At 48.3% G+C, this 23,932-nt stretch overlaps 3 protein-coding genes across 6 annotated transcripts; 2 read left to right on the top strand and 1 right to left on the bottom strand.

The window, feature by feature from the left end:
- The first annotated feature begins 919 nt into the window (after nucleotides 1-919).
- On the top strand, nucleotides 920-3,440 carry s1pr1 (sphingosine-1-phosphate receptor 1). 3 transcript variants are annotated; one of them, XM_029000183.1, is made up of 2 exons: nucleotides 920-1,019; nucleotides 1,278-3,440. In XM_029000183.1, the coding sequence occupies exon 2, from the start codon at nucleotides 1,445-1,447 to the stop codon at nucleotides 2,531-2,533; it is 1,089 nt and encodes a 362-aa protein (XP_028856016.1). In that variant the 5' UTR covers nucleotides 920-1,019; nucleotides 1,278-1,444; the 3' UTR covers nucleotides 2,534-3,440. The 3 variants fall into 3 exon arrangements, with proteins under 3 accessions (XP_028856016.1, XP_028856017.1, XP_028856018.1); XM_029000184.1 differs by having other exon boundaries at nucleotides 1,008-1,183; XM_029000185.1 differs by lacking the exon at nucleotides 920-1,019 and adding an exon at nucleotides 1,049-1,118.
- An 888-nt stretch (nucleotides 3,441-4,328) lies between these two features.
- Nucleotides 4,329-12,850, bottom strand: senp5 (SUMO specific peptidase 5). The gene is made up of 10 exons (XM_029000179.1): nucleotides 12,502-12,850; nucleotides 9,217-10,783; nucleotides 7,945-8,050; nucleotides 7,710-7,854; nucleotides 7,524-7,571; nucleotides 7,293-7,370; nucleotides 7,058-7,195; nucleotides 6,881-6,964; nucleotides 5,429-5,479; nucleotides 4,329-5,290 (listed from the first exon to the last, which is right to left on the bottom strand). The coding sequence occupies exons 2-10, from the start codon at nucleotides 10,724-10,726 to the stop codon at nucleotides 5,180-5,182; spliced, it is 2,271 nt and encodes a 756-aa protein (XP_028856012.1). The 5' UTR covers nucleotides 10,727-10,783; nucleotides 12,502-12,850; the 3' UTR covers nucleotides 4,329-5,179.
- Nucleotides 12,745-23,902, top strand: mfn1b (mitofusin 1b). 2 transcript variants are annotated; one of them, XM_029000181.1, is made up of 18 exons: nucleotides 12,745-13,217; nucleotides 13,718-13,848; nucleotides 13,928-14,063; nucleotides 14,303-14,465; nucleotides 14,853-14,977; nucleotides 15,491-15,599; nucleotides 16,813-16,920; nucleotides 16,992-17,145; nucleotides 17,318-17,385; nucleotides 19,319-19,440; nucleotides 19,597-19,723; nucleotides 20,200-20,304; nucleotides 20,995-21,097; nucleotides 21,175-21,401; nucleotides 21,505-21,666; nucleotides 22,629-22,825; nucleotides 23,089-23,223; nucleotides 23,309-23,902. In XM_029000181.1, the coding sequence occupies exons 2-18, from the start codon at nucleotides 13,734-13,736 to the stop codon at nucleotides 23,379-23,381; spliced, it is 2,229 nt and encodes a 742-aa protein (XP_028856014.1). In that variant the 5' UTR covers nucleotides 12,745-13,217; nucleotides 13,718-13,733; the 3' UTR covers nucleotides 23,382-23,902. The 2 variants fall into 2 exon arrangements, with proteins under 2 accessions (XP_028856014.1, XP_028856013.1); XM_029000180.1 differs by having other exon boundaries at nucleotides 12,746-13,082.
- The last annotated feature ends 30 nt before the right edge of the window (nucleotides 23,903-23,932 follow it).

Below are 23,932 nucleotides of genomic sequence, written 5' to 3'. Positions count from 1 at the left end.
TGTCAGTGGAGGGGGGGTGGCGTCCAACACAGGCCTTTTTGGGTGGGGTGGGGTGGGTGGGGCTGGGTGCTTTTTCTCCACAGCTGGTACATTCTCAGGAGATTACAACAACAAAGGAATTTTAATTAATAACCACAACAACTATTACTACTGCTGCATATATATTTGCAGCAGCATACATGCAGCATACATGTGTGTGTGTGTGTATGTGTATATATACACACACACACACACACCTATATATTACATATACATATATATGTATATATAGTATGTGTGTGTGTGTGTGTGTGTGTGTGTGTGTGTGTGTGTGTGTGTGTGTATTTACATGTATGGAATTTATCAGAATTCGTTCATAGACACAAAAGATAATGAAACGATGATAAATGAACAAAAACAATGTATTTAATGATAATAACTTTCATTATGGCTGTTGATGTTATTGATGATCATGTATATAGAAGTAAATACATTATTACTCTATACAAACAATAGATTAGATTATTACATTAATGAATTGTTAAAAACACACATGATAATAATAATAATTTCATTTTACATTTACATTTTACATTTACGGCATTTACCAGACGCCCTTATCCAGAGCGACTTACAATCAGTAGTTACAGGGACAGTCCCCCCCTGGAGACACTCAGGGTTAAGTGTCTTGCTCAGGGACACAATGGTAGTAAGTGGGGTTTGAACCTGGCTCTTCTAATTATTTATGAGAATTATAATAATTCTAACAACAACTACCACAACAATATTATAAATTAACGAATAAATAGATATACAATAAAAAAAAGTAAACAATAATCATTTTTTATTATATTTGTAGTCGATTGTTTCATTGTTTCATCTCCAGAGATAAAACCCGCCCAGTTCGCGGAGTCCCGCTCGGGATGATGATGATGAAGAGGAGGAGGAGGAGGCTCTTCACCCCGGTGGGCTGCACCCTCTCCGCCCGCACACCGACTCCGGCGCGCAGGCACCGCGGAGCTCCGCACTTCTCCCGGACGGTAAGAACCCTCACCGGCAACGTCGCATTTCCCGCCGTGGAGCTGGACGTCCCGATCTTCCTCCTTTTCTTCTTCTCGACTGTGTAAAGTTTCCATGGAGTTCAGTAATCTTATTCTGAAGACCTAAAAAACTCCCTCAGAACCGTGTAGTATTTTTTTTTAATGTACGTCAGAATTATTTATGTGGATCATTTCGTTTCGACTTTTTTTTTTATTATCAACATTTAACCTCGAATTGTTTTTTTTTTTCCTCTCCAGATATTTTTCATGATGGGGTCCGCGACCTTCTCCAGAGAATTCGCCCGAAATATGGATTTTTTCTTGACATGAGGAGCTGAGCACGACCGGGCACCAGGAGAAATTCACTGGTCCGCCAGCGCCGCCCAGTGGACAGAGTTGGTGGACGCAGGTGCCGAGACGGAGCCATGGCCGACTCCATGTACTCCGACCTGATCGCCAGGCACTACAACTTCACGGGGAAGCTGCGCAAGGGCGAGCAGGACTCGAGGCTCAAGGCGGACTCCGTGGTCTTCATCATCGTGTGCTGCTTCATCATCCTGGAGAACGTGCTGGTCCTGCTCACCATCTGGAGGACCAAGAAGTTCCACAAGCCCATGTACTACTTCATCGGGAACCTGGCCTTGTCCGACCTTCTGGCCGGGGTGGTGTACACCGCCAACATCCTCCTGTCGGGGGCCAACACCTACAAGCTGACGCCCACCCAGTGGTTCTTCCGCGAGGGGAGCATGTTCGTGGCCCTGGCCGCCTCGGTCTTCAGCCTCCTGGCCATCGCCATCGAGCGCCACCTGACCATGCTGAAGATGAAGCTCCACAACAGCGGGAACACCTGCCGGGTCTTCATGCTGATCAGCACCGTGTGGCTCATCGCGGCCATCCTGGGCGGCCTGCCCGTCATGGGCTGGAACTGCATCGCCAGCATGAAGAGCTGCTCCACCGTCCTGCCCCTCTACCACAAGGCCTACATCCTCTTCTGCACCACCGTCTTCAGCGTCATCCTCATGGCCATCGTGGTGCTGTACGCGCGCATCTACGCCCTGGTCCGCACCCGCAGCCGCAAGCTGGTCTTCCGCAAGGTGCCCAACGGCCGCGGCGGCAGCAAGAGCTCGGAGAAGTCCATGGCGCTGCTGAAGACCGTCATCATCGTGCTCAGCTGCTTCATCGCCTGCTGGGCGCCGCTCTTCATCCTCCTGCTGCTGGACGTGGCGTGCGAGACGGGCGCCTGCCCCATCCTCTACAAGGCCGAGTGGTTCCTGGCGCTGGCCGTGCTCAACTCGGCCATGAACCCGCTCATCTACACGCTGACCAGCAACGAGATGCGGCGCGCCTTCATCAAGACGCTGCTGTGCGGCGCGTGCGCGCGGCCCGCCGGCAAGTTCGCGCGGCCCATCATCGGCGCCGAGTTCAGCCGCAGCAAGTCCGACAACTCGTCCCACCCCAACAAGGACGAGCCGGAGTACTCGCCCCGGGAGACCGTGGCGTCCTCCTCCTCCTAGAGCGACCCCACCCGGGGCCGACCCCGTTCACCCCAGGGACGTCGGACGAATTTAAGGGACAGACCCCGTCTTAGACGTCCCCTGACATGAAAATGGGACTTTGTGAGGTTATTGAACATTAGTACGAGTTCCCCCGGCCTGTCTACGGTCCTGCTGCGGGTGTAAAGAGACGGTCGGATATGGAATTTGTCCCCTTATGACGTCATAAGGGTTTTTTTTTTTCTGGAGAAACGCAGCCAGACATTGTGGTTGGTGGGTGGCGTTGATGACGTCATGTCCCCTCAACTTCTATAGGCCGCTCTCCTCCTGGCCCCGCCCTCTCTCCTCTTCGTTAGCATTTAAAGCTACAGACGCCGAAACGGCGCGTCCCGGGAAATCTCCCCGATCAAATCTGGGTCAAAGTGACGGTAATTCTGACGTCAGATACAGTATTAGGGGACCAACAAGACCCATATAAAAGGGACCTTTAACCCTGATGTCTAGTCTGTGTGTGCGTGTGTGTGTGTGTGTGTGTGTGTATTCAGCCCCTGATTAAGAATGTATTTTCCATGTAAACGGTTGCAACTTCACTGTCTTCAGACTTTGGTAGTGAAACGTAGTCGGAATATTAATTTATGACGGGCCAGGCCGCATTGTACATAGCGCGGCTGCAGGTTTTCCGGAAGCTCGGGCGGCGGGAAGGTAGAGAAATCGACTGGGTTGCGTTGGAAAAGGCCCGCTTTTCGCCGCAGTGAAGCGGGCCGATTTCTTTTACGTGAAAAGTCATTTTTACTCGCAAGCACTCCGCTCAGCAGTGAGCAGCAAATATTGAAAAGTAGATCAGCAAAATCTGGTCCAACGTTGTGTTTGCACTTTGTAACATTTGAGTTATTACTTAGTTGTTAATAAATATTTGTAAATCCTGTTATGTTCTGACCACTTGTCTTTTCTTTTGTCGATACTTACGATAGTTGCCAACGTAAAGGGCTCTCAGATCTCAAAGCAATTAATAATAAATTCCCGTACCAAAAAACTTGACATTAATTGGATGTCCAACATGGAGACAACATGGTGAAGAACTGGATGAAAGAAATACCTGCATCCCAGGTGAATATGAAAGCTGTCACAGGGGGCCTGTTGTATGACTGCAGCATTCATCCATAATAATAATAATTAGGGGCAAGGATCTCACCGTACAATACACGGGTCACGATGTATTGCGGTGCTGTACATATTGTGATATTCTACAGGTCACATGATGATTCTCAGCTCTGCTGACATCACTTTTAAAAGGGTGTTAGTAGCCTAGCGGGTAACACACTCGCCTGTGAACCAGAAGACCCAGGTTCAAATCCCACTTACTACCATCGTGTCCCTGAGCAAGACACTTAACCCTGACTGTCCCTGTAACTACTAATTCTAAGTCGCTCTGGACAAGGCCGTCTGAAAAATGCTGTAAAGATGTAAAGATAACGCTGGACAGCTCCACCCGGTATTTGATGTCCCTGTATTGATACAATATCACATCGAATTTCGTGATATATTGCTGTATCGATATTGTTGAACCCCTCTAATATTATTATTATTATTATTATTATTATTATTGTTGTTATAATTGAGGAGCCCAAAGCAGAGCTGAATATGGGTGGAGGGACGGGCAGACAGCTCCACCTAGTGGAACAGTTCTGTAACATTTAAAGATTATCTGCTTTCCATTAAATGCCCCACCATTTAAAACAAAAAAAAAAAAAAAGAAACTTTGGAGGCTGTAAATCAGCACCAACAATAGACCCACAAGCGAACATGCACGCCCGGAAAAATTACTCAGTTTAATGCACTGTTAGAAACATGGTTTTTAATGTAACATGTCATTTACTTTACTTCCTCAAAAGGCGAAGACATTGCACCTTTTGGCCTTTCAACATGTGTCATCGTGCAGCTGTCCTGAACCAGGGACAGCAGAGGTTCCACGCCCCTGCTTATCCAGGTCTTCATTTTTTTTATAAATTAGTCAGTCAATCGGACTCATAGCTGCATGAAAGGCCCAAGTCACACGAAGACGATGAAATCGACTGGAAACACGAATCCGAAGGCAAAAATGTTTTATAAAAACAGTCCAACTGTCCAGTGCGAACCGAGCCTGATGTGCACTTTTGGAAAACGGTGACACCTGCCCGCTGTCTCTTCCCATTGTAGACTTCTAATGCTTTTCATGTTAAAATAACGAAAGGAAATAAACTATTAGACAGTGAAGTTGAAAAAAGTGTGAGGTGACCTGACCATGAGACCTGAAAACCTTTAAAATACTGGTGATGAACTGAAATATGACCCTGGCAAAAACAAATTCCTAACCAAGCGGTTCTTTTTCACAGTACATTCAGCAGTAGCTTGCCTCTAACAAACATCTTTTTGCCCCATTAAAAAAAATTTTTTTTTTTTTTTACAAAAGGTGAGCCTTCAAGTCCCATGCAAGTTCCATTTTCAGCAGTGCTTTCAACAATGTTCCAGACGCTCCATTTACGAGAACAAAATCAAATTGTGTGGAACCAATCAGTCGACAAAGTCTGGCTCGCGACGGAAGGAACGGAAAAGGAATGGAGAGAACAGTCGGCAGGCGCCGGGTGACGTGGGACGGAGCTGGGGAAGGACGCGAGGGTCCCCCGTCAGTCACTGCACGAGCTTGCACTGGCACAGTTCCTTGTAGATCCTCTTGCGGACTTTGGGCATGTCCTCTTGGGTGAACTGCAATGGCTCTTTGAAAGCCAGGCACTTACAGTACTGTGGAGAGGAAAGAGCAGAACAAACGTCACAAACGTCTGACTAAAACATATAATAAAGCATAATATAAAAATTTATTCTACCGACAGTCACAGTATTTCTGTGCACCACGGTTTGAACGGCTATTTCCTCTCTTACCTCCAAAACAAAGACTCCACAGTCACTATCATTCTTCTGCTGAGGGACACACTGCAGGATGACGTGGAGAAAAATAGATTTGAATTCTAAAATTAAATCCTTGGATCTGATGCACTCAGTGGTTCAAGTGGGTTCTTCTCTACGTTCATTGCATGCATAAAAACTCCACTTGAAGTAACAGTTTTGGTGTACCGTATCTAATGCAGGCTTTACACGCTCGGCATACAGTTTGTAAAACGCTTTAAATCAGCTGTGAAGTTCAAGATGCTTTGCAAGTAAATCAGAGAAGAAGCCACCGATTTTGCAAGTTGTCCCACTTAAAGAGATGAGAGGGGTTTGTACACTTCAACTGTCAGAGACAGAAGGTGTAAAAATCACTTCACTTTTTCTGTTACTTCTTCTTTAAGATGACCTTCTGTCCTTCACTCGTAACCCATTTGATCCGGTTCTCTGTATAAAAGACACCTGTCCACACCTTCGAACCGTCAGACTCAAACCTCCACCACGACGGTACACCTGCACAAGACTGGGACGAGCCAACCTACACCAGGGAAGCAGCTCGGTGAGAAGAGATCCACTGGTGGAGATGTTATTAGAAAACTGGAATCACGGACAATCTCCCTCGACCTGGGACTCCACGCAAGTCCTCACATCGTGGGGTACAAATGATCTTGAAAACGGTGAGGAAACAGCCCAAAACTACACGGGGGGAGCTAACTGGTCAATGAACACCGATCCCACTGTGAAGCTTGGGGGTGGAAACATCATGCTTTGGGGGACAGGATGACTGATCCGTATTTAGGAAAGCATGAACGGGGCCATGTATCGTGACATTTTGGGCAAAACCTCTTTTCATCAGTGTGAACATTGAAAAAAGGGGTGGTAGTAGCCTAGTGGGTAACACACTCGCCTATGAACCAGAAGACCCGGGTTCGAATCCCACTTACTACCATTGTGTCCCTGAGCAAGACACTTAACCCTACATTGCTCCAGGGGGACTGTCCCTGTAACTACTGATTGTAAGTCGCTCTGGATAAGGGCGTCTGATAAATGCTGTAAATGTAAATGAATCTGAAAAGTGTCCGGATCTTCCAGGACGACAATGATTCCAAACACACCACCTGGGCAACAACCAAAGATCTAAAGAAGATCGGCATGGAAGAATGGGGCGGGGAAACGGTTACAGTGTGTGCAAACCTGGTAAAAACCTACAGGAAACGTTTGACCCCTGTCATTGCCAACCAAGGTTACATTACACAATATTGAGGTGAACTTACACTTTTGACCAAATAGTGATTTTCTGCATCATTCTACAAATACATTCTTTAAAAAATTATTTTTATATTCTACCGCTCACAGTTGTCATGGACCTATGATGAAGATTACAGACCACTCTCCTCTTTCTAAGATGGACAACTTTGCCCGACTGTATTACAACAGCAACACGTGTACCTTGTTGACATTCATCTTCCAGCCTTTTTGAAATGCTATTTGCTTCTTCTCTTTCGCTTCAGCTAAAAGGTATCTTACTATATTCTGTTAAAAGACAAAAGACCATACAGACACTCAGCATCATCACACATGTCCAAGATAAGAATTCACTGACTTATTCTGCAGGTTGGTACTTACATCGATGGCGTATTTTAACGTAATGCCCTGTGAATCATAGAGGGAAATGCTCTTGTTGGCAATGTCCACCGTAAGTAAAGACCAGTGGATCTCCAGATGCAAAGGAATCAGCAGCAATCTCTTCGTAAAAAGATCTACCTGTGTGTGTCGCAAAAGAATTACACGTAACATGAGCAAGACATTCCCTTCAATGTTCTCTGAAGACTGAATCAGATCTGCTCGATGGTTCACACACCTTTTTGGTCCACCTTTTCACTCCCTCGTAACCTTTTGCAACTAACTGCCTGTGAAAGAAGCTGTTGAAGAAATGAACCTACAAAAATAAGAACAAACTTAAACTTCCCACAAGGAATCAATTAAATAAAAGGCAAAAAAATCTCAAATTCATTCTGTATGCTCGTTCTAAACTAATAGTTAACATTGTACAAAAACATTGATGTAGGAGACAGAGGAAAAAAAATCTCACCTTGTGGTTTGAAGCTTCCATAATTAATTCACCATACATATTTATCACCTATAAGATGAAAAAAGCACAAGGGTGATCAGTGTTAATTCCCATATTTAAAAAATGTGAAAATTGGAGGTCATTCGTATCAAAATGGGATTTATGTCAGACATCTTCATTTATAAACATTTTTTTCCATAAAAGCACCTGGTCATTGACCCAGTTTTGGTCATCAAGCGTTGAAAGGTCCTCCAGGGTCAGGGTGTGCTTGTTGTAGGACACCTTGAAGTGATGCATAGGAACCGAGGCCAAGCCAGCCTTGTATTTTGTCACTTCTGCATTGATCAGTTTTCTGTAAATGGCAAAACCGAGAAGTTTATGTACAACCGAGATAGTTCATCACAGGCAGATGTGCTGGGCAGTATTGTACCAAGGCTCTTGCCTGTCAGTGAGGTCAGTGTTAAGGTTCTTCTTTAAATGCTCGTGAACATCGCTCTCACTGAGGGGAATGAAGCTCCCATACTTTTCGTGGAAGTCCCCGAGGTACTCTGGAAGGAGGGGACAGGAAAAACAATCACAAGCCCCTTCCAGCAATGCTGCAATGTCCCCAATGACCCCAAGGTTGTAGAAGCCTACAAGCTTGGTGTAAAGAGTGCTTTGGCTATTCTGCTTCACAGTCCAGAGAGCGGCAGCTCAGACGGTCGGATCTGGAATTTGTCCCCTTTATGACATCATAAGGGGAAAGGTTACCTCCCGTTTCTATGGGCATCTCCCGCCCAAAAAAAAACATCACCACAGACCATCATGGCTTCCAAATGTGTGAAGCATTGCTGTTGCTCGGTGATTGGATGTAAAGATGAGTTCTGTCACACAAGACTGCACAACCAGCGGGTTCGTTTTTATTTTTCTTGGAAAACACTGAAATGACTTCCTGTTTACACCAAACACAATGTGTTGATGACATCATTTCCAGGAATGCCCCCTCAACTTCTACGGGGAACTCAATGTGGGACTGGCTCAAAGTGCCTTCAATTCTGCACCAAAGCTGAATTTCGGAAAAGAGACTTCAGATACAATATTATGGGACCAATAAGGCCGATATACAAGCAAAAAAAAATTAGGGGACCTATAAAGGGGAGAGGACACATTTCGTTGTGTGCCCTGTGCTTGACAATGACAATAATTTCACGTTCCCTTTACTTCATTTTTTCCATAAGTTGTACTTTATACTCAATGTTGGAGTAGATATAAACGGCAAGAAATCAATCCACTAAACGCAAACAGGCATGTAGGACGGCCATGACGTTACGAATGTTTAAGCAGCACCAAAGTGAAAGTGAAGTGATTCACACGTGATACACAGCAGCACAGTGCACACAGTGAAATTTGTCCTCTGCATTTAACCCATCACCCTGAGTGAACAGTGGGCAGCCATGACAGGCGCCCGGGGAGCAGTGTGTGGGGACGGTGCTTTGCTCAGTGGCACCTCAGTGGTACCTTGGCAGATTGGGATTCGAACCAGCAACCTTCTGATTACTGGGCCGTTTCCTTAAACGCTAGGCCACCACTGCCCCTTAACCCGGCCAACGTTGCTTCTCTGTCTACTACATGACAATGTATAGTCACCTTCCTAAAATGTAAATGTTGTAAATGTAAATCAATGCATCGTAAAAAAAATAATAATAATAAAAATAATTCCCAGTCGTCTTGTTACCGTGAATGAGGTCCACAATTCCTTCAGTGGTGATGTCTGGTTGGCCATCAGGTGGAGGGTCTCTCTTGTTCTCCGAGGAGCCAAACTCCGACGGCTGACTCTTACAGTAATGGTGGTCCCAGAAAGGGCTAATAAAGTGATTGTGTGACGGCGTTGTCATCTCAACCTCCATCTCCACATCGCTCGACACCATGGTCTCCTCCCGAGAGCAGTCCGCCGTGCCGTTGAGCGCGGCCGAGGCTTCGACGCCGGCGCCGACCGCCTCATTCTGGGTCTCGTCTACTTTAACCACGGAATCAAGCGCTCCAACCTGCTCCATCTCAGAACTCTGCTCCACGCCTGATGATGTGCCTGAGGCACACTTGGGGTTTAATGCTGAGACAGCTACTGCTGCTGACGAAGCCACAGGAACCTCGACTGAGGTGTCCACCACGGCTGATGGAGCTACTGGGCTTAACGCTGAGGAAACCATGGGGACTAATATCGAGGCAGCCATGGGGGCTACAACTGCTGAAGAAACAATGGAGGTTAACGCTGGAGCAGCCACTACTATCGATGTAGCCGTGGGGGCTACAACTGCTGAGGGAACCATAGAGGTTAACGTTGGAGCAGTTACTACTGTTGATGGAGCCGTGGGGGCTACAACTGCTGAGGGAACCATGGAGGTTAATGTTGGAGCAGTTACTACTGTCGATGGAGCCATGGATGTTAATGTTGGAGCAGACACTACTCTTGATGGACCCATGGAGGCTACAGCTGCTGAGGAAACTATGGAGGCTAACGTTGGAGCAGTTACTACTGTCGATGGAGCCACAGAGGCTACAACTTCTGAGGGAACCATGGAGGTTAACGTTGGAGCAGCCACCACGGTCACTGGAGACATGGAAGTTAATGTTGGAGCAGCCATTACTCTTGATGGAGCCATGGGGGCTACAACTGTGGCAGCTACTGTGGTGGAGGCAGCCACAGGCGCTACTGTTGAAGTGTCCTTTGGGGATAACGTTGCGGCATCTGCCAGCGATGTCTCCTGCACATCTGCAGCCGCCGAATCCTCTTTCCTCCTGCGGCCCCTTTTCCTGACCACCTGACCATGGCCGACCACCTTCTCTGCCGCGTGACCTCTGCTCAGCTGAGACCTGCAGCAGTCACATGATTTGGGGACGCGTTTCCTCCTCGAGCGGCCATTCTCTGGCATCTGGACTGGGCTGGACGGTGCTGAGTCTGAGCTGTTGTCAACCAGGACCCTCATATCGGACTCTACCCCATTCCTCTGACGGTTCTCCTGATCGCTCGGCCTGTGCTTCAGCAGGGTGCTACCATTGACTTCCCTTATCAGCTCTTTGGACTCCTGGTTGAAGCTGGAGAGGTAGGTGAGCACCTCGGCCCTCAGACGTTTGCCCCTTAGGGTGGAGACTCGAGACAGGAGCTTCGCTTTCCTCCCTTTCTTGCGGCTTTCAAAGCTCAATTTCCTGGCTCGCCCCAGATTGTGCCGACTGAAGATGCAACGCATCAACAAATGTTCCCGGGCGATGTAGGACACCTCCGAGCAGATCCAGGGGTCCACCTGCTAAACCAACAAAGCGCAAATTAATGCTCTACGTAATTATCTACACATACTTGAACCTCGCCTTGCTGACAGTTCAGCTGCCTTCACTTCTCCGACATTAACCAGAAGACCGATTTCCTTCTTCCTCCACAAAACAGGATTTCCCAGTTTTCTGGGTTAAGTGACGCTTGAAGTAACCAACATGGAGGCTCGCTGCCTAAATTCTTATCGAAGAGTCTTTTTTCTGAGAAAAGCGATGCAAGATTGTGCCATTCTGTCAAAACAGCGTGCTTAACGTACAGCACCGTGCACAAGTACATTTATGGCATTTATCAGACGCCCTTATCCAGAGCGACTTACAATCAGTAATGACAGGGTCCCCCCCGGAGACACTCAGGGTTAAGTGTCCTGCTCAGGGACACGATGGTAGTAAGTGGGGTTTGAACCTGGGTCTTTTGGTTCACAGGCGAGTGTTTTACACACTAGGCTACTACCACCCAAGTAGGCAGGAAGGGATCTGACTGTGGAAAACACAAATAATCCTCATTAAAAAATGAAAGTGGTAATAATGCGGATGTTGGTACGTAGAGACATGGCCCGGCCGTCTGAACCATCCTCACCACCGTGGTTTTACCGCAACCTCTACTGTCACGCTGGCCACTGTACAGTCCACGTGCAACGCACTTTAACAGAATACACATGATGTTCACGACAGAACGTCGTGCTTGCGTTTATTTATTTTTACTAGCCTTACTCTGCCTTATTAAGATAAGATAAACCTTTATTAGTCCCACAAGTGGGAAACTGCATTTATATTTACAGCATTTATCAGACGCCCTTAACCAGAGCGCCTTACAACAAGTAGCTACAGGGACAGTCCCCACCTGGAGCAACTTAGGGTTAAGTGTCTTGCTCAGGGTCACAATGGTAGTAAGTGGGATTTGAACCTGGGACCTCTGGTTCATAGGCGAGCGTGTTACCCACTAAGCTACTACCACCCCTGCATTGTGCATTGTCACGGCAGCAAAAAAATAAATGTGTGTACGTATATATATATATATATATATATATATATATATATATATATATATATCTCCACTCTACATTATTCTACCTTAATTTACTTGTATAACTTCTGCTCAACTTTTCAGGATGCATTTCACTGCGGTTTGTGCTGCTGTGACCATGGACGTGACAGACAGAAAAGGCCACAGCAGAAACCGGAAGTGCGGAGGTGACAGCTGAAGACTATTTTACTTTTAAGGTCCTTCTCGCTACGATAAAGCCGAGTTGCGTCTACCTGACACGCGTATGCTAGTTCATCATCAATTCGAATCTCCTGCATGTTTTTTTTTTGTCTTTACGGATCTGCTCGAGTCGCCCAAGCTAGATTCCGTCTCCAGGCCCCGCGTCTTCGGCGGTTCGTGCATGCGGGATTATCTGGAAGGTCGGGGGGAACGCTGCTCGGTTGGAGGGAGGATGAACGCCCGCCCGGCGGCTCCGATGGAGGGTCGGACTCCCGGGCTGCGTGTTCGTGCATATGCCACGAAGCCCGGAGAGCCGAGCCGAGATCCGTCTGTCGGAACCCGCGCCCTGAACATTTCGGCGCACAAGGCCGCCTAAATGGAGGCAGAACGCGAGGTTTCTGTGTAGGAACTTGGGAGTTTCGGGTCATTTGTTTTTTTATTGTGCGACGAAATAGGGGTCCGTAGAAGAAACGCCGCCCGTCTCCGTTTTACCTGCAGGCTGGTGGCCTCCGCAGTCCAGTCCGACCCGGAAACGCCTACGGGCCCCCGAACTTCAAGTATATTTCCATCGTTTTCCCGACCGAACAGTTTACAATCGGAATTCAAGTGTTGTGGCGGAGCGGCTCGGCGTCGCGGCTTGTTGACGTCACGCGTCTTCGAAGCCGGCCGTTTGTCGCACCCTAGCGGGCAGGGGGTGCAGTTGATCGACCGAATCGACTCTGCTTAGCAATATTGACAGCGATGTCACATTTGAGGGACGTCTGCCGTGACGTTGAATCACGGACGGCCCCGTCCCACGTCCAGAATCTGGACGCACTGGCGCGCAGCGTCTGTAGGAACGAGTCGGCGCACCGAGTTCGACTCGCGCTCGGTTCACCTGAATGACTCGTTCGCTGATTCATCCCGGCCGAACGAATCGCGTCGTTCCGGTCCCAGGTCACACCGACCGACCGACCGACCGACCGACCGCCGGGCGAAGGTGCTAGCTGGGCCTACCGCACGGACACAGACCGACACGTTTCCGCTCCGGACCTCCCCCTGAGCATGAGAAGGAGAAATTAAAGCCGTTCCCGGTGAGGCCCGCGTCGAAATAAACACGTTCCCCTCAGGCGGCAGTGGGGTGTTCCGCCTAGCCTAGCCGCGTCCGGGACGCAGTTCCTACTTTCTCATCTTCGGACGTGAGGACTCCGTCCAGCCGCGCGGAATACGTACGTACTCGGTTCTGGACGCTTCTCCCGTGAAATGGGCGCCGACTCGCCGCAGCGGCGCTTTCGTTTTCGCGTTTCGCCATGTGCGGAATTCCCTCGTTTTCATGGGACGGTCGCAACACAGCAGAATAATGTAAAAACAGTAATATAGGTCTGATAGTCTAAACAAATCTCCAAATAAAGCCTAAAGACAACCGCGTTAATATGAATAGAAGTAATGATATTGCATGCAAAGAGAGACACAAGACAGCAGAATAATGTAATATAGGTCTGAATAGTCTAAAACTTCTCCAAATAAAGTAAAGCCTAAAGACAACCGCGTTAATATGAATAGAAGTAATGATATTGCAGTAATTATAGATAGACACATCAACATTATTACCACGATCGTTTTTTTGATCCGGATTGTTTGTGGGTTTTTAGAGTTGGAGAGAAAGCTCAGTTTGGCTGCAGACAACTTTTGCTCAGTGTGAATAAATGGGCTTTTTTTCCTGCGGCAGAGAGAGAGAGAGAAGTATGGATCCGGCGGACCCCTCGCCGCTTAAACGCTTCGTGTTGGCCAAGAGGAAGATCAGCGACGTGTTCGAGCTGCTGCTTGGCTATGTCCAGGAGACCTCGGCGTTTGTCGCAGGTGACCCCGAATGGCCGAGACCCGATTTTTGCCACCAGAGGAAGTGTGCTGACCACCGTCGTGTCTGTGTTGTGGTTAGAGACGTGCCAGAATGCGGCGCTGGAGCAGATCGCCAGGACGGACCAGCTGGACGAGATACAGGCCTACACCAGCAGGCTGACGACCATCCGAGAGGTGCTGGCTCGCAGGCACATGAAGGTGGCTTTCTTCGGCAGGTGAATATATATACGTATAGTGGTGACCTAGCGGTTAAGGAAGCGGCCCCGTAATCAGAAGGTCGCCGGTTCGAATCCCGACCCGCCGAGGTGCCACTGAGCAAAGCACCGTCCCCACACACTGCTCCCCGGGCGCCTGTCATGGCCGCCCACTGCTCACTCAGGGTGATGGTTCACTTTCACTTTCATATGCACGTTCGCACGAGTGGCACGTTTACGCACTTGTACTGTCTCTGCAGGACCAGCAATGGCAAGAGTACCGTGATTAACGCCATGCTCCGGGACCGGGTCCTACCCAGTGGTATTGGGCACACCACCAACTGCTTCCTCAGCGTGGAGGGCACCGATGAAGACAAGGCGTACCTCAAAACGGAGGGCTCAGAAGAGGAGCAAAGCATTAAGGTGGTTCTAAGGTGGAACTTAAAGGCCCCGTCCACACGGAGATGCCATTTCTGGCACCCCAGAACGGGTTCCAGAGTGAATTTGTCTTTTCCGCGCGTCCCTGTGGTTTGCACAGCGGCTTACCAAACAAGGCGAGCGGGGAGTTACAGCGCCACCTACAGGTGTGCAGGGGGGTTAAAACAGCGTTCGGGATATTCTCCGCGTGGACGCAGGGTTTTTAGAAACCGGAAAGCGTTCCCGTGTGGACGGGGCATTACTCGCGTCGTCTGTAGTTGCTGGATTGTGGTAGCGGCGTGAAAGAACGGCAGCCGGTAAGGCGATCGCGCGGTCTCAGCTCGGTGGACCGGGCGGTAACGCGAGGAGCTTCTTTTGTGCCGCTTCCCGCAGACCGTGAACCAGCTCGCTCATGCGCTGCACATGGACGAGAGTCTGGACGCCGGCTGTCTCGTCAAGGTCTTCTGGCCTAAAACTAAGTGTGCCCTGCTGAGGGACGACCTGGTTCTTGTGGACAGGTACACCTTTCTCTCATCTCTTACACATCCTGCTGTAAAATGTACAGGGTGGGCCATTTATATGGATACACCTTAATAAAATGGGAATGGTTGGTGACATTAACGTCCTGTTTGTGGCACATTAGTATATGTGAGGGGGGCAAACTTTTCATTTTGAAGTCGGCCATCTTGGATCCAACTTTTGTTTTTTCAATAGGAAGAGGGTTGGTAATTTCACAAGAAGAACAATTGGTTTTAACGTAACTTTATTCTTTCATGCGTTATTCACAAGTTTCTGACCGCTTATAAATTGTGTTCAATGTGCTGCCCATTGTGTTGGATTGTCAAGGTGTATCCATATAAATGGCCCACCCTGTAGAGTAATATAAACCTTTAGGTTCTCTGCTTTGTTTTGCGCATTAAGTTAAACTCAAAGTGTTCAGTTTTGTTGACTTTGTGGGCAAAAGTGTAACTGGCAGCAGCTACGGGGGGAAGGTGAGTGCTGCTCAGATGTAAGACGTTGTTCTCCTGCAGCCCGGGGACCGATGTGACGACACAGTTGGACAGCTGGATCGACAAGTTCTGCTTGGACGCCGACGTCTTCGTGCTGGTGGCCAACTCCGAGTCTACACTAATGAACACGGTGAGGGGCCTGTTACAGGCTGAGGACCAGCCTGATGGCCGGGTCTCTGTCACCCTCTGTGCTGAGAATATGCAGCTTTTATGCCTTTTTATGCAAATCTTAATTTCGCTTTATAATTGAACAGAAATTAAGATAGATGTAGCTTTCACGGTGGGAGCAGGACGGGACTTGGTTGTGCTGTGCGGCTCCAGTCGCCTTACAGAGCCGCCTCTGTTCATGTCAGCTGAAGCGCAAGTCGTGTTGCGGGACACGTGGTCCACCTCTGCCCCAGCCTGGCCTCTTAAAGCTACAGGCTGCTTGCATAACTTGCTAAAATAAACGGAACGGCTGGGGTTTCAGCTGCTAGGCACTTTCACCCTGCCGGAGCGCCCCGCAATCAGTAGTTACAGGGACAGTCCCCCTGGAGACACTAAGTTAAGTGTCTAATGACTAAAAGGACAAACGGGGTTTATGGGTTGTAAGTGAATGTTGTTCTAATAGTCTAGTAATGGGGTTGGCAATGCTTACACACAGTACAGTACAGGCCAAAAGTTTGGACACAACTTATTCAACGTGTTTTCTTTATTTTCATGACCATTTACGTTGGTAGATTCTCACTGAAGGCGTCAAAACTATTAATGAACACATGTGGAGTTCTGTACTTAACAAAAAAAGTGAAATAAGTGAAAACATGTTTTATATTCTAGTTTCTTTGCTCTGATTACTGCTTTGCACACTCTTGGCATTCTCTCGATGAGCTTCAAGAGGTCGTCACCTGAAATGCTTCTCCAACAGTCTTGAAGGAGTTCCCAGAGGTGTTTAGCACTTGTTGGTCCAGCTCACCCCAAACCATCTGGATTGGGTTCAGGTCCGGTGACTGTGGAGGCCAGGTCTCCACTTTTTGTTAAGTACAGAACTCCACATGTGTTCATTCATAGTTCTGATGCCTTCAGTGAGAATCTACCAACGTAAATGGTCACGAAGATAAAGAAAACACATAAAATGACAACTGAGTGTCCAAACTTTTGGCCTGTACTGTGTGTCCCCAAGGAACCGTCACCACACTCTGATTCCTCTAAGGGTAATGGGTTAAGAACAGAATGTGCTGTGCTTGCTCTGTATCACAATTAGGTAATGATCTTCTGGGGATCACAATTAGGTAATGATCTTCATGATGATCCTAGTTTGGATGTGACACCTTATTTTGTTTGTTTGTTTCGTCTTGTTTCTAAAGGAAAAGCACTTCTTCCACAAGGTGAATGAGCGCCTCTCCAAACCCAACATTTTCATCCTGAACAACCGCTGGGATGCTTCTGCTGCCGAGCCCGAGTACATGCAGGACGTACGTATTTTCCGGCGCCGCGTGCTAGTTACGATTTGCCGGTTGACAGTGGAGACGTGTCCGGCGCCCAGGTACGCAAGCAGCACACGGACCGCTGTGTCAACTTCCTGGCGGAGGAGCTGAGGGTGGTGGACCGCGATCAGGCCTCCGACCGCATCTTCTTCGTCTCGGCCAAGGAGGTGCTGAACTCGCGGATGCAGCGGGCCCAGGGTATGCCAGAGACAGGTGAGCGCCGGGTTCACAGGGGCGCCGCTTCCAGCGCCTTCCCAGATTAGATGCCTGCAATAAAAGCCACGCGCCAGCCGGCCGCGACCGGGTCGGCACGTCCCCGAACTGACCTTTCGCCGATTGTTTTTGGCAAAACACAAGGCTCATAATAAACGCGTTTCCTTTTCAGGCGGTGCCCTGGCTGAGGGCTTCCAGGACCGGCTGAAGGAGTTTCACAGCTTTGAAAAAACGTTTGAGGCAAGTGAAAGACGGCAAAGTCGCTCGTCACTTTGAAGCCTCTGACCTCGGCTCTTTTAGGGTCACGCGTCTCTCATCCCTGCGTTGGCTGTGAATTCGTTTCATTTCGCGAGCTTTCGGCGAATTTGACCAGAATCCCAGAGCTGAAAACGTCAGTTTTATCTTTTATATTCACTTACTGCCACAATTTCACTGCCAAAATGCTTTAAAGATGAAAACCAGCAGTAAACGTTGTACATATTGTAAAAATGGAGAACAGTTATTAAAAATCTCTCTCCACACACAAAAGCCCTGTATTAAAACCCACTCCAACCTGATGTTACCTGGCAGAGAGAGGCATGGCACAATAGAGGTTAAAAGAATGAACAGTTTCTAATTTATTAACACAAGTAAATTATTATTACAGTTACATGTGAATATTGTACAAAAAGGTACCAATGTTACAGAGAAAACTTGTGTTTCCAATCATGTCTGTTCTCCGTTGTTGTCCCTGGCTGGTGGAACAACCTGCCCTCCTCCACACGACTAGCCGAGACTATCACCACTTTTAAGAAGAAGGTGAAAACCCTCTTATTCCAAAAATATTACAGACAAATCTAACACTTACACACGCACATGCGTACACATTGCACAAACAAATACAAAATGTATAAATACATTATGATTTTTCTTAGTCTAGCACCCAACAATCTCCGAGCATGCTCTTCACTGACAAGTCTGAGCCTTATCAGGGCTCTTAGTTTGTAAACTCGATATTCTATAGAAATCGAACGAGAATTGCTGGTGTCTTCCTATTGTAAGTCGCTTTGGATAAAAGCGTCTGCTAAATAAAGTAAAGTAAAGTAAAGTAAAGAAAACCAAAATTAAGAAAAAGGAGGAAAGAGAGAGGAAAAAGCTAGGAAGACAGAGAAAGAAGGAAAAGACTCAGGAGCTGGCAGGCCCAGTTCCCGATGGAAAAAGAAAAAGTCCCCAGACCACAAGAGAAATTCCTTTTATACATATGACACCCGGGAAGTTGTCACAGACCAATCAGAATTTGTCGTTTCTGTGGTCGCGCCCCCAGTGTCTCCCGTCTGGAGCAGACAAAGAGAGCAGGCGATTCTGAAACAAATGGCTGTCGCGTCGCACCTTTTGGTCGGGGGAAGGCTGCTAAATGCTGTAATGCCGTTTGACAAAGACATGGAGAACAAGGAGGTGTTTGCCTCTCCACATGACAAAAGCTGCAGAAGTGTCGTGGTCCTGCAGAATGTCCCATCTTACAATATCATTGCTGAATGAGGCTGTAACGCGCGTGCCACCTGACCTCGGAGTTCGTAACCTTTAACCCCCTCGGCTCTTCAGTCTCTCTCCACCACGCAGCAGCTCCGTTCCGCCGGTGCGCCGCCTCCCTCCTCATCCTGAGTCTTCAGTGCTGAAGTCTAGATTTACTCGGGCGAGGACCCGCCACGCTACGCCCCACTTGCGTTTCGAATGCAGGCCCGGGTCCGATCAGGAGTTCGGATTGAGTTCAGTTTCTGTTCATGTTGGTGAAATTTAGTGCAGTTGGCTCTGTTCGGCTCAATTGTTTTAGAGCATTAAAAAATACATTTTGCCAAAATAATCCTTGCAGGAAATGGAAACTGAAGTCAAATAGAATATCGACCCCGGCCTTTTAAAATTTTTTTGAATTTTTATTTTTCTGTTTGCAATTTCCTCTGTTTCAGAGCAAATATTCCGTTTATGTTGCACGTATTTCTGTTCCTTTTTGTCTGTCTGTCATGGTTTTGTTTGCTTAATTCTCATGCTGCTGTGAGTCAGTGAGAGTCCTGCCGAAGTCGGGGTGCGGGCCCGCTGTTTTGAACGCCTCCCTCCCTTTGGCCGGCGGCAGCGGGCCCGTATACCGCGTGCGTTGGGCGCCGCGGCTCTGTCACAGTAACATGTTGTGGCCTCGCAGGAGTGTATCTCGCAGTCAGCAGTGAAAACAAAGTTTGAGCAGCACACGGTCACCGCCAAGCAGATCGCCGACGCGGTCAAAAGCGTCATGGAGCACGTCAACATCGCCGCCGCGGAGAAAAGGTGGGCTCCGCCGCCGCTCCGTCTGTCCCGAACACCTTCACCCAGTCTGACCCAGGCGCAGAGTGCACCTGCATTTTGGTTAGAGAAGCTCCTTGTAACCATCTAACCGGGTGCCCGGGTTGTCTCCCCCCCCCCTCCACGAATCCTGTCGCGAAGAGTGCTGTCGCTGGAGGACAGGGAGTACCAGGTGGACCGTCTGGAGTTCGTGCGGAACCAGCTGAACCTCCTCACCGAGGACGTCAAGAACAAGATCAAGGACATCACCGAGCAGGTGGAGGCCAAGGTACACGAAGCAGATCCAAATTACCAAGAAATAAGGAAGTCGCATTCTGATGGCGCTGTGACCCGTGGTTGTCTAGGTTTTTTATTAGAAACCGACAACCTGGTTAAACGTCGATAGGGTGGTAGTAGCCTAGTGTGTAACACATTCGCCTATGAACCAGAAGACCCAGGTTCAAACCCCACTTACTACCATTGTGTCCCTGAGCAAGACACTTAACCCTACGTTGCTCCAGGGAGACTGTCCCTGTAACTGCTGATTGTAAGTCGCTCTGGATAAGGGCGTCTGATAAATGCTGTAAATGTCGATTAAATGTTGATTAAATGTTCTTTAATCAACGTTCTTTAAATCAACCTACCTGTTACGACGATCACTGGAGTCCAGGGGTGTTAGCAACTATTTTAATTGATCAGTATGGATTGAAATAGTAAACACTTCAGGTAGAACGTGGTCCCACCTGAAACGCTGTCCCCTGACAGGTGTCCAGCGCCATGGCGGAGGAGATATGCCGGCTCTCTGTGCTGGTGGATGAGTTCCGCTCCGACTTCCACCCCTCCCCCCACGTTCTGCAGCTCTATAAGACTGTAAGTCCCTCAGTTTTGACACAGGTGACATGTGAATATTGAGTAGCCCTTCTGGATGATGTCACCCTCCTGTCTCTACACTGCACACGGTATGAGGGTGACACCACAAGCGCGACCACACCCGCTACCAACAGTGAACAGTGACCACACATGTTATATAGTGCTGGAAGTGCAGACTCTGTGGACCTCACTGGGACTATTGAACACTATTAGTTGACAAAAAAATGACAATTAAAATAGTTGTTTTAATTTTAAATTGTGATTGTTGATAATTGTCCCTAGACAATAGCATAGGGTTTGGATGGGGTATAAGCCGGGGCAGAGAATTTATCAGCCATAGCCATTTATTTATTGATCAGGAGGAGGCATTCACACTGATCCCAGCAACCTCTGCAATATCCTAATCTTCTTAGCACACAATCACCTAAACTAGTACTCACCCAAACAGTGTGTTCCCCTGGTAACCCCGTTCCGATCATCTCTCCCCTGATCCAATGCTAACAATGAAGTAACGGTGACGCAGAACCCATAAACCGTGCCCGTGTATCCCCAGGAGGCGGGCACATGCAAATAAACCCACCCTATTGGCTGCAGCATGTTCCATTAATTTTTTGACATTTTTAATCAGATGCGTGCAGCAACTGGGAAGAAACCTGTGACAGTAATGACATGTCCCAAATCTGTTGACAGGATCTACTGAAGCACGTGGAGGAGGGCATGGGGAAGAACTTGGCCTTCCACTGCACAGATGCCGTCAATGCCTCCATGCAGTCGTCGCAGAAAGACATGATCGGTACGCTCTGTCCATATAAAGCAGTGCATCGACTCTTGGGGCCTTACGTGCCTGATTTGTGCACTTCTCCCCATCAGACCTCCTCCAGCCACTGCTGCCCCCTGCTGTTCAGAGCCAGATCCACATGCTGATTCCCAGCAGGAAGTTTGACCTGACCTACGACCTCAACTGTGCCATACTCTGCTCTGACTTCCAGGAGGACATCGAGTTCCGCTTTTCACTGGGATGGACCGCACTAGTCAGCCGTTTTCTAGGTCCAGCGAGTGCCAAGCGGGCACTGATGCTCATGGACCAGAACTTTCAGGTGGCTGCAGGAGTTTTGGTTTCATTCATCTTGTCTGTTCATTCTGTTATTGCACTGTGCTCACTCTACATTTTAATTTTATACAATAATTTACAAATGTTAGGTTACTCGGCCCCTGGTCACCACTCCTTTAGCAGCCCCGGCGCCAGTGGCCCCGCCTCAAGACGCAGCGATGACCCAGGAGGAACTGATGATGTCCATGGTCAACAACCTGGCGTCGGTCACCTCCCGAACCTCCATGAGCGTGCTGGTGGTGGGAGGAGTGGTAAGTACAGATTATGAAGGCTGGAGAAGACTTCTGACATTCATGCTGATATGATAGTACCTGATATTGTGGTTTTGGGTGAAAGCTGTAAATGGCAGTTTCTAGAGAAAAAAAAAAAAGCCCCAGAATTATTCAATCAGATTTAATGTACAGTACAAGCCAAATGTTTGGACACCTTCTCATTCAATGTGTTTTCTTTATCTTCAAGACCATTTACGTTGGTAGATTCTCACTGAAGGCATCAAAACTATGAATGAGCACATGTGGAGTTATGTACTTAACAAAAAGTGGAGACCTGACCTCCACAGTCACCGGACCTGAACCCAATCCAGATGGTTTGGGGTGAGCTGTACCAACAAGTGCTAAACACCTCTGGGAACTCCTGGGGCAGTGGTGGCCTAGCGGTTAAGGAAACGGTCCTGTAATCAGAAGGTTGCAGGTTCGATTCCCGATCCGCCAAGGTGCCACTGAGGTGCCACTGAGCAAAGCACCGTCCCCACACACTGCTCCCCGGGCGCCTGTCATGGTGCCCACTGCTCACTCAGGGTGATGGGTTAAATGCAGAGGACAAATTTCACTGTGTGCATCGTGTGCTGTGCTGCTGTGTATCACATGTGACAATCACTTCACTTTCTTTCTTTAAGACTGTTGGAAAAGCATTTCAGGTGACGATCTCTTGAAGCTCATGGAGAGAATGCCAAGAGTGTGCAAAGCCGTAATCAGAGCAAAAAAACTAGAATATAAAACATGTTTTCACTTATTTCACCTTTTTTTGTTAAGTCCAGAACTCCACATGTGTTCATTCATAGTTCTGATGCCTTCAGGGAGAATCTACCAACGTAAATGGTCACGAAAATAAAGAAAACACATTGAATGAGAAGGTGTGTCCAAACTTTTGGCCCGTACTGTAATTGTTGAGACCATCTGAGAGCCACTTTCTTCCTGCTCTGGGGCTGCGTCAGGTGTGGAGGACTGTGGGCTGGAGGCTCATCGCTCTGTCCATGGGCCTGTACGGCCTGCTCTACCTGTATGAGAAGCTCACCTGGACCACCAGGGCTAAGGAGCGGGCGCTGAAGAAGCAGTTTGTCGACTACGCTACCGAGAAGCTGCAGATGATCGTCAGCTTTACCAGCAACAACTGCAGCCACCAGGTTCAGCAGTAAGTGGCCAGTCATCTTGTAATCGTGTAAAAAAATCGGTGGCCATATTTTCTATCGCAGGAAAACGTATTTTTTTTTAACTAATGTCACAGAAACGTATCCGAGCTCTGGCATTATACCGGTCAGGGGTCTAGGGCTGTTGAAACGAATCTCGTGGGCGATTGATCTCCGACCTCTGAACTTGTCTGTTTGCTCTGCGACGGCGTACCGGACGTCGTGCGTAAATAACTGGTCGTTGCCCTGTAACGCCCTCTCTGCGCAGGGAGATGGCCACCACCTTCGCCCGGCTGTGCCAGCAGGTGGACCTGACGCAGAAGGACCTGGAGGGCGAGATCAGCCGCCTGACCACCAAGATCCAGCAGCTGGAGACGGTCCTGAGCCGGTCCAAAACACTGAGGTATGCGCCGCCTCCGTCTCAGCTCCTAACGTGTCTGTATTCTACAATCTGGTCCAGATCTACACTCTTGTATGTGTGTCTCCAGGCACAAGGCCACCGAGCTGGAGAGGCAGCTGGACGGCTTTTCAGAGCAGTACCTGCAGCACCAGCACCACTAAACCAGGTTTTTCAGGTCACTCCTCTCTCTCTCTCTGTCGGTGTTGTTGTGGTGGGAGGCGTACAGAAGCCCACACTTTCCGGTTGTATTGGAATTCCTCTGTTTGCTGTGAACGTCGAGAGCTACTCTGGACCTAGCGCTGTAGTTAGACTAACACTGCCGCCTCCGACCGCGAACGAGCCGCCGGTTTTATTCGGGCTGGCCAGCCTCCGTTCCTGGAGCGCAGGAGTGGCGCATGGAATGAGTTCTGTCCAGATGCACGTGGGGCGGGTCCACTTTTCAGGATTACCTCCCACGGTGTGCACAGTTCCACGGCGTCCGTTCAACAAACCAAGTCCTCAAGTCTGACCGGGGGAGATCAGGCTTGACCACTGTAAACCTATTTCTATGTTCTGTAAATGGTTTCTATAATTTAAAAACAGCCTTCTTTCACAGTATGAAGTGAAATTTCAGATTTCTGAATGTCAGATTACCTCCTGATTTGTGAAGGAAAAAACAATAAAATACTGAATTACCACTGTATTAATATTATTATTATTATTGCTGCCACCA

The sequence above is a fragment of the Denticeps clupeoides genome, chromosome 13 (genome assembly GCF_900700375.1).
Source record: "Denticeps clupeoides chromosome 13, fDenClu1.1, whole genome shotgun sequence".
In the NCBI taxonomy this organism is placed as follows: domain Eukaryota; kingdom Metazoa; phylum Chordata; class Actinopteri; order Clupeiformes; family Denticipitidae; genus Denticeps; species Denticeps clupeoides.
Note: the sequence above shows the minus strand (reverse complement) of the source record. Positions and strands in the feature narration are given on the sequence as shown.